At 38.7% G+C, this 9,436-nt stretch overlaps 2 protein-coding genes across 4 annotated transcripts in view; both read right to left on the bottom strand.

Moving 5' to 3' along the window:
• LOC112154138 (ankyrin-3) overlaps positions 1-7,386 on the bottom strand; it is a 157,155-nt gene extending 149,769 nt beyond the window's left edge. Inside the window, exon 1 of the mRNA XM_036217018.1 lies at positions 7,106-7,386. Within this exon, the coding sequence (XP_036072911.1) occupies positions 7,106-7,138 (33 nt within the window). The 5' untranslated portion in view covers positions 7,139-7,386. The remainder of the gene's footprint in view (positions 1-7,105) is intronic.
• A 778-nt stretch (positions 7,387-8,164) lies between these two features.
• The window catches only part of acsl5 (acyl-CoA synthetase long chain family member 5), a 7,850-nt gene continuing 6,578 nt past the window's right edge, over positions 8,165-9,436 (bottom strand). For 2 of the 3 annotated variants that reach the window (XM_024284851.2, XM_024284852.2), the window contains exons 18-22: positions 9,278-9,394; positions 8,901-9,044; positions 8,694-8,795; positions 8,528-8,599; positions 8,182-8,319 (exon numbers count right to left, since the gene is read on the bottom strand). In XM_024284851.2, coding sequence (XP_024140619.1) covers positions 8,182-8,319; positions 8,528-8,599; positions 8,694-8,795; positions 8,901-9,044; positions 9,278-9,394 — 573 coding nt within the window. Of the gene's footprint in view, positions 8,320-8,527; positions 8,600-8,693; positions 8,796-8,900; positions 9,045-9,277; positions 9,395-9,436 lie in introns of all 3 variants that reach the window. The other variant, XM_024284850.2, reaches the window with a different exon arrangement.

Here is a 9,436-nt window from a genome sequence, read left to right as displayed (position 1 = left end):
TAATCTGACCTGAATCTGACTTTTCTCAGCGATCACCAAATCTTCCTTTTCTACGGTGGCCTCGAAGTCCAAATCATACTAACAATTCACTCAACGCAAAAACATTGCAAATATCACAACAATCTAAAAATACAATAAAATGTTTAAGAAAACTTAAGTAATTTCCAAAAATCAACATTAAATGTTAAAAACAAAACAAAAAACAGAAAAGGCTGAAAAAGGAAAACTATGGATTATCGCTGATTGGATGAGGATGTTTGAGTTTTATTGCTTGGAGTTTTTTTTCAAATTTGTCTTCAATGTCTGCACACTTATAAAAGTTTACTGATTAGTAATTGCTAAATGCCTGATAACTTTGCATTGAAACAATGGACAAACGTCATCATCCAATCAGGGACATCGCTGAATGATGACATTTGTCCATCATTTAAACCGAAACTTATTTGGTGTGAACCGATACTGGATATTATCATCCCATCTGTGATGTCCTATATTTTGTCTGGTTTCTTATTGTGTTTTGTTTTTTAATTTTTCAGTTTGACATTTGGAAATTATTTTTGTTTACCCAAACGTCTCATTGTTTTATTTTTGAAGTGGAATTGTTTTGATTTTTTTTTTCTAAAATGTAGTGTGTTTTTTTTTATCACTATTATTTTTTTTGTTGTTGTTGCTTTTTTTAATTGTCATTTTGATCTTTAACATGTTTTCTCCATTGGCTTGTTATTGGATTTGCACTATACTTTTCTGGTACAAAAATATAGTTTTTAAAATTGCATAAGGAGGGAGATACAGAACTTGAAGGCTTTCTGCAAAGTTTATTAAACCTTTCATGTCCAGAAAGACATCTGCATTTGCTCTCCCAGCTCTTAGCATCAGAGAAAAAGTTGACTTTTCGCAGAGTATGAAACTCCTGAGTCAAGACTTCAACCTGATTCAAAGCATTGAGGCTGGACACATGAAAATAAATGTCTATAAACTTCAAGAAACAGAACAATATGTTTAAAGGAGATTAAAATTATGAACCAAAATAACAAAAATGATCATTTAGGACTGCAAATTCAAGCAGTTGGAATACACTTCTGTGGTATTTTGGCTAGAGGACATAAAAAGTAAGGTTTCAACTTTAAGAGCATTGACCTTCCGTTGTCAATCATCAACTTTACTTAATTGTTTGTAATGATTAAAAGAAAAAAGTTAGGCAGTTTTAACAAACATGCTTAAAAAAGTGGATTCTATATTTGACTTCTAGAAACATTTCATTTGATCTTTTCCAGTGGAAGATTCCCTGTATGGTAAATTTACACAAATACAACCTGGCCATCCAAATAGAAATTTGTATCATACAGTTGTTTTGTGTTCAAGCAACATTGAGTCTAAGAATTCAGAGTTTTTATATGTCTCTAAGTCTCTGCAGCCAGCATGAGCATCGTCAATCCCCAAGTATCTCTCAGACAACAGCATTAACATCCAGTTACACATTTACACAAATAAAGCCGAGTCAACACAAGTCATTGGTACGACTTTATGTTTACTAAGGGATTCCGAATACACGTTTTGTGTTTGCTGTCTGGTAGAATACCGAGAGGCGTGGACCAAACAGATGGTCAGCTGCTCTACAAACACAATAATTCCGGGATTTGAGGTTGCCTCAGTGTACCTGAGATCCTGTTCGCACTCCGCTGCAGTTCTGAGACCACGCATGAATGGGGGAATCTCCACCTTTGCTCTCTGGAACTAACAGAATTAGCTCAACTGGAATGCTTCTGGTCATAATCAGCAAGACAATGAAAATTAAAATAATTCATGGACAATCAAGACTGATTAGCATCATGAACAATTGTTTTGCCTTAAGACCAGACAAACCTGCTATCAAACATGACTACAAAAGAGAGTGCAGGCAAATATCTGCAGAACATTTGCATCTAGATGTTCTTGCTATGAATGCTCTACAGTCATCTGCAAAGGAACCGCGAAAGAAAAAAAAAAAAAAAAAAGAGAGAGATCCTTGTTGAGTTAGACAGGTGAAAAGTGAGTGTTTCTGCCATAATATTTCACCCATAAACAAACACGCCACTGTTGACTTTCAGCACGCTGCCTTCTGACAAGAAAGAACAGATACCGACACAGAGAAACAGAATATTTCAGACCTGCTCATGAGAATTGTTGAATTTCTTTAACCAAGAATCCATGTAACACCTCAGATCAACCATTCTGGTGAAATATTTTTTTTTTTCTAAAGTGAGAAACAGAAAGATAGGGGTACCGGTGGTGAAATGTTTCGCACTCTTGCCTCACTGGTTGAAATCCCGGCGGGGTTCTTACTGTAAGAGTTTGCATATTTTCCTCGTGCATGCTTTCCAGCCACTGCGGCTTCCCCCCACAGTCCAAAAACATGTTTCTTAAGTTGATTGGTGACTCTAAATAATCTCTTCAGACTGAATGTTTGTCTGTGTGTGGCCCTCTGATGGACTAGAAAACTGTCCGAGTGCACACTGCCCTCACCAAGAAGTAGCTGGGATAGGCTCCAGCAACCCCTTTAAGTCTAAACGGGACTAAGCAAGAATGAAAGATTCATGGATGCATTGATGGATGGATGAAAGCAGAAAAAAACGAGAAAGATGACAAATGAAGAAGTAAACGACAATCTGTCAACCGGTTATCAGCATTGCCTGCACGAGTGAAGTGGGCAAACCCCTCTGTCATGACAGCAGCAAGCTCGAGCACCGTGATGAAGCTGTGACGCCAAACACAAATATAGGAGGCAAAGTGAGGATGACTGTGACTTTACATACTAATATTGCATGTGATGTCACTGCAACCACGTACGTTTAGCTAATTGATTTTACTTGCCATATATTTTAGAGTATGAGTAGTGGGTTTTTTTGCATAGTATAGCTAGTAAAGGTGAGGAGTGACATATTCACATGTGACTTATGTGTTTTAGAAAAAACAGCCTCTAGAGGGCACTGTAGGTGTGTGTATCAGCATTTGCTACTGGCAGCAACGCAGAAGAAGAAGCACAGCACTGTCTTACGACGGGCTTGGTGGAATTCAACGTATTTAGTGATTTAAAGTGATATAAACAGTTTAGTTGACTTGTTAGCATGTCTTTTATGGTGATCTGAATAACTGTCTCTATAAACGTTTGTACAATATACTACACACTTATTTAACACTCATCGATGTGTTAGGCTAGTGTAATATGCCAAGGCATTCTCACTCCCAACTTGTCATTTATAGATATGGTCCAGGCCCCCTCCGCGTCACTTTTTGATGTTTTGGGTGTCCCCAACTTGCTGACTATTGCTACAAATTAGTTGTCCCCAACCTCCGGGCTGCGAAACAGTACTGGGCCACAGACAGGGGAAAACAGCATATGCTAATCAGGGGTCTCCAACCCTCAGGAAGCAAACCGGACCTAGTGCCCTAACCCGGTACCGCTACCCTAACGGTCCGAGGGTTGGAGACTCATCAAAAAAATGACGAGTTGGGGACACACAAAACGTCAAAAAGAGACCATACGTCCGTATATGAAGAGTTGGGAGTGAGAATGTGTATATATATTCAGTCCTTTATTGGTATCAATTCCCTTATCATGATTTGTCTTTAAAATGAAATATCTGTTTTTGTTCCTGTAATTTGTTGAATAAATTCCTCCCAAAAGTGCGACATATTTGTGATTTTAAGTTCTTTTGACGCATTTTTCTGCTGCTGCAACTTACCCCGGGCTTACACCGCTAGCGTCAAAGCTTCGTTGCGTCGCAGGAGTGGACTAGCTACAGCCGATGGCTTACACTGGCTGCTGCTCCAGCCACAGCCTGTGAAAGCTCAGCCCAGACAGAGTAGTGCTGGATCTCTATGATCAGCTTCTCGTTGTCCATGGTTATGACTGACAACGCTGTGCTGCAACACACTTTGAGTAACACGTAAATTACGTAATGTTTACGACACACTGAAACCGGCGAGTTCAACGGAAAGTTCGTTTTATTTTGAAAATATACCGGATGCACTTTAAATTCGCTCGCGTGGTTTCCGGTTTAAGTCGTGAATAGCCCCAACTTCACAGAAAGTAATGACGATCAGCTGCGGCGTCCGTCAAAATTTGAACCAAACGAAAAGGATTCGCAGCGATGCAGAGGCCAGTCCGCAGACGCAGGACGTGAACGCCCGCAGGGGAAGTTTCTCTCGCACTTTTAATGTTACGAAAAGACTACGTGACGCTGGCGGGGTTATACTCTTTAGTGACTTACTCGTACTTACAGTACAAGAAGAATACCGCCGTTGGAAACGCTAGCTTAAATGAGCGCTAAACTGGTGCCTTCTAATGTCGTCATCACTTTCTGGCAATCAACGGGAGGCTACAACAGCTCCTACTTTTCAATGGACCTAGAACCCGATGGGGGCCCCAAAGAGTTACTGGTCGGCACTATTTAATGAGCTCATTTTGCAATGGAAATGCACAAAATGCCTTACTGGATCGCTCAGTGGAAACAAAGCTTTAGAGTAAAATCTCACTAAATAAAAACAAGAGCCAACAAACAAACTAGGTCAGTAAAATAACTTTTTCGTTTTTCGTACATTTTTCTAAATATCAGTTGCTTGTGCTTAAGTTTTAAAAGACCCACTCCGATGACCTTTTGATCGATTTTAATTCCTAGTCGTCTTTTAATTAAGCAGTATTAAAAAAAAAAAAACGGTATTGTTTTCTAGGAAATAGTTTCTGAAGAGCAGGTGTAGTCCATTAGAAATTTGCCTTTAAGCAGTTGTGGGCGGGACTGTTGACACAGAGCAACCCCACCCCCTCTTCATCGATGAGAGCTCTCTGTTTACATTCTCTATCACTGGCGTCACAGCTTTGACGAGGAAAATGAAGACATCGATGGATAGATCTAGCTGTTTAGTATGGAGCAGAGCAGGGAACTTCCGGCCCACCAATTCCATTTGTGACATCACAACTACAATCTTTTTCAAACTGCATTTTTTTTTTAAATAAAGAAATATCCAGAAATGTAATTTCGATATTAATTTTCTTTATATATGTCTTCCATTATGAAAAAATAAATCCATAAGAACATGTTAAAAACAGGATTTTCATCAGAATAGGTTTTAACAACCAGGTACTTCGTTCGCACCTTTTTGGGGCTAAAAAACATATTATCCACAATTGACCATTAGATCTCTTGCATTAAACTGTTAGCGGTTCCACGACCACTTCCATGACAGCTATCATAGACCAACCCCTCCTCTCCTGCTGTTCCACACACCGCAGGTGTAATCACCGTGAGCTCAATTTGCCTGCAGGTGAAACCGCACTTTTTGTTTGCCCTGAAACAACAAACGTCTTGCTTGGCAACAAGCAGCAAATACTACAACCACTCACTAAGTGAAATGCATGCCGTTTCCCACAGCGATCTGTGGTCAACCATTAATGGACAAGCGAACAGACAGGCACACAAACAGACGGGAAAACAAGAACATCAAGAAGGAACCACCCACATCAAAGACTTTATGGGCTTTTTGTCATTGCAAGAATACATCGTCAGCAAAATAATAAAAAAAATAAAAAAAGCATTCATCTGGCACTGACAATTCATGCTTCAAGAATTAAATCATAGTTTCACAGGGAATGTAAACAAACTCCTGCTTGAGATGCCAAAGCTGACAACAAGTTTGTTTTTATTAGTTCCTGAACGTTCATGTTGTAACGTCTTCTTACCTCACCTGTTTTTGTGACAAGTTTGGATTTCGTGGTGATTTCCAGGTAATAAAGTCATGAGAATGTTAAGAAGAGCAAAGCAATGAAGATCAAGTTTGCAAGTCTGAGCGCAACAGCTCTTGAGACGTTTACAGAAGGGTTCTAGTGAGAGTATGTCAATACTGAGACACCTGCGGATGCACACTGCCTGCTGCAAAACCTGTTCTTCTGCAAATTGTAGAGATATCAATTTATTTATGTATATATACATCGATTCATTGATTTGATTTTTGTGTTTTTAGCATGTTCTTGTGGCATCTTTCTCATGATAGAAGACATTTATGAAGATTTGGATTTAAATTGCTCACCATGTCAGTTGCACTGCTAAAGTTAGATTGGGGTGTGAGGGGCTATAAGCTAGCAGAAAGCCATGTAAACAGAGAGCTCTCAGTTATGGGTGATATAAAGACCTCTGGGATCACTTTTAAAACAGATCGTTCAGACTCAGTTTTGATTTTTTTCTCTTCTCGTTGCTGAGAGTTCTCTGTTTACACGCATCCCTGCTAGCTTACAGCCCAGCCTAACATGTACAGTAAAACAAAAATGGCGAGCAACATTGGAGCTACTCAGCTGTACAGAACAGAGCCAGCTACCAGCTCGTGCAAGGTGACCCGCCCATTGTATTAGTGACATCACAAATCCATTCTTTTTCAAACAGTATTTTTGTGTTTGCTCCCCATTCACAAAAAAATGAATAAAGGGGAAAAAAAGATCAAATTTGGCCTTAATTTTCAATAAATACCATGAGAAAAATGGTAAAAGAAAATGTTTTTGAGAAAACACTAAGAGAGGGTCTTTAAGAACAGGCATTTTACACCACAAAATCTCTTCTTGAACATTGTGTGGACAAAACAAACCTCAAACCTAGTATTGGGCATGGAGGTGGAGGTATAATAATTGAGACTTTTTTCCTTTTTGCTTTCTTTTTTTGCCAAAAATGTATTTTTTTTTATCAGTAGCTCTTAGGGAGTTGAATGAGTCTATAAATAATAATAAAAGTTGAAAAAGATTACAATATAATTGAGTTTATTGCCTCATAAATCATGCTTTTGATATTTAAAAACAGTGTTTCTTATCTGACGTTCAAGTTTAGACTCCATTTAGGGTAGTTACACTTTTTTTTTTAATAACTAAACCTTCACTAACCTTTTTGGAGTTTACAAAAAACAGTTCATGAACGAAACACCTGTTTGGTTTGTAGTTTGTTAAAAAGAAATCGAAACCATCCAAACTGCTCCTCGAGCAGAGATTTTCACCCTTAAGGAAGAAAGTTTGTACGCTACGAGATTGGGCGGGAAAAAAGTTTTTCGAGAGTAAATAGAAGCACTTGATGATTAAAACTCTGCCTACCTGCTGCTCGCGGACAGCTATGACGGAAGCCATGTTTGGAGGAGCCGCTCACAGGTAACTTTGGACCACGGGAGAGACCGAGGAGACTTATGGGAAACCGAGAGAAGGAGGGCACGTGTGAGACCAGCAGAACTTCGCTGTTCGACTGACTGGAGGTCCGGTTCCGTCAGCTGTCTGCAAAACCCCGAAGCTCCACTCCGAGCCGGCGGAGAACCGCAGGTGAAGCCTACAAGAAGCGGCTTCTGCTTCGGCCACTAGGGGGCAGCAGCACGCGCTCCACAGTTTCTGTTATGATTCTGATCTTCTGCATATTCTAAAGCCTCAATACTTTATCATTTAATACATTTTATCTTAAGATTCCAAACTCATTTATTACAACATTCAAAGTATTTAAGAACTACTTTAATGGAAGATTTCAGGGAGAAGAAATTTTATTTTTGCACACATTCTAGATGTGCAAAGGCAAATTTCGCGCAAATTTACATAGAATTAAAGCCACAATTTGTTTTAAATAATATTAAAGAACCGAATAAATTAATCTGATGTATAAAAGTCAAAGTACAAACCTTGAAAATTACTTTCATTGTGTTTTAAAAGTTATCCATACGACTCTATGCATTGACCCAAAACCATTGTTTTTGCATGAAATTGTCACATTGTACCTTCTTGAAGACAATTTTACAGAAGAGATTTTCTATAAATACTTCTCTAATGGTGCTAGTGTATTTTTTTTGGTAAAAATCTCATTTTATTGTCGTTTTATAGCTAGTCGTGCAATCTTGAGGCATGTCCTTCTGGAGTTGGGCACTAGAGGGCAGCATTTACTCACAACAGGTTGATTTCAGTTGGTTGATGCAGTAGGATTCAGTTGATATTTTGCCAAAACATGTCTAATATGTGAACTAAACCCAAGATTGTTCCACCTCAATAATTAACAGCACCTATGAAAGATGACACTGTACTAATAAAGCAGAATTTCCACTGGAGTTGAAACTACAACACGTTGGAGGGAAAGGTAAAACATAAGACACAAGACAGAGTTTTAACAGGCCAAAAACATCAAGTGCAGGAGTCGTTTATTGAATTTTGGCATAAAGCTGGTCAATCTGTGGCTGGAACAAGGCTTTGAGGTCTGCTCTCTTGGCTTTGAGGGTTGGAGTCAACAGGCCGTTCTCAATGGTGAACATTTCAGGGTGGAGGTACACGTCTTTCACCTGGATCACAACAGTGAGGAGACTTATTTCAGTCTTTTAAACAAACATTTGTTATTTGGAAAAAAAATAGCATTTTGAGGTAAAGTGTTTTAGATCAAATGTAGGTTTAAAAAAAAGATCAAATAGGACTTCATTGTCAAACATCCAGCTCAGGCTTGTAGTTTTTAAAACATTAATCCATTTAGAAACGGCTGACAGGTGACCTTACCTGCTCAAAAGACTTGAGACCAGCTTCTCGACCTAATTTGGTCATGTCAGAAATGATGGCTTTCTTAACCTCCTACACAAAAAAAGATTCAAGTATTATACGAGTTTATAACACTTTCACTCACAAAAATGTGTCCAAATTGAGACAATTTTCAAAGAAATATTACCAAGTTTTTGCAGAGTTCTTCAATAGAGCCTTGGAGCCCCAGTTTCTTGGCAAAACTTGGCAGGACGTCAGCATCGGGGACCACAATGGCAACCAGGCAGGACTAGAAAGAGTTTAAAAAAAAAAAAAAAAAAAAAGTATTGATGATTCAAGCTGGAGATTGTAATGTAAACTCAAGAAAAACGAAGCTGAGAAGTGTTAGTCTTACCTGCAGACTGTCTCCATGCACAAAGACCTGGGCCACAGCTTCACTGCGCACATACACATTCTCAATCTTCTCTGGGGCGATGTACTCCCCTTGAGCTAGCTTGAAGATGTTTTTCTTGCGATCAATGATCTTCAGAACTCCACTCTGTCAGAAAAACGCAAAAAACAAAAAGCTTTAACCTGCACAGACATGCAATAGTCCAAAAAGTTTAACAATAATCTTTTCAAGTTATGTTTTAGCAAGTTTCTTTAATATTAAGGGAAAAAAACAAATATTGTATGAAGAAACTTCAAACTTTTTAAAATGCAATGTTTCTTTGCTAGTCAAGTATTATCAGCTCAACTCATGCAAAGAAAAACAATAAAAATTGGATTTACCGGAAGCCATTTTCCGATGTCTCCGGTATGAAGCCAGCCGTCTTTATCCAGGGCCTCTGCAGTCCTCTCTGGGTCTTTCAGGTAACCTTTGAACACATTTTTGCCCTTAATACACACCTGAAAAAATAAGAGCACAAAGCAACAACAAAATAAACCATT

This window comes from Oryzias melastigma, linkage group LG19 (genome assembly GCF_002922805.2).
Source record: "Oryzias melastigma strain HK-1 linkage group LG19, ASM292280v2, whole genome shotgun sequence".
In the NCBI taxonomy this organism is placed as follows: Eukaryota; Metazoa; Chordata; class Actinopteri; order Beloniformes; family Adrianichthyidae; genus Oryzias; species Oryzias melastigma.
This window is presented reverse-complemented; position numbering and strand designations above follow the sequence as displayed.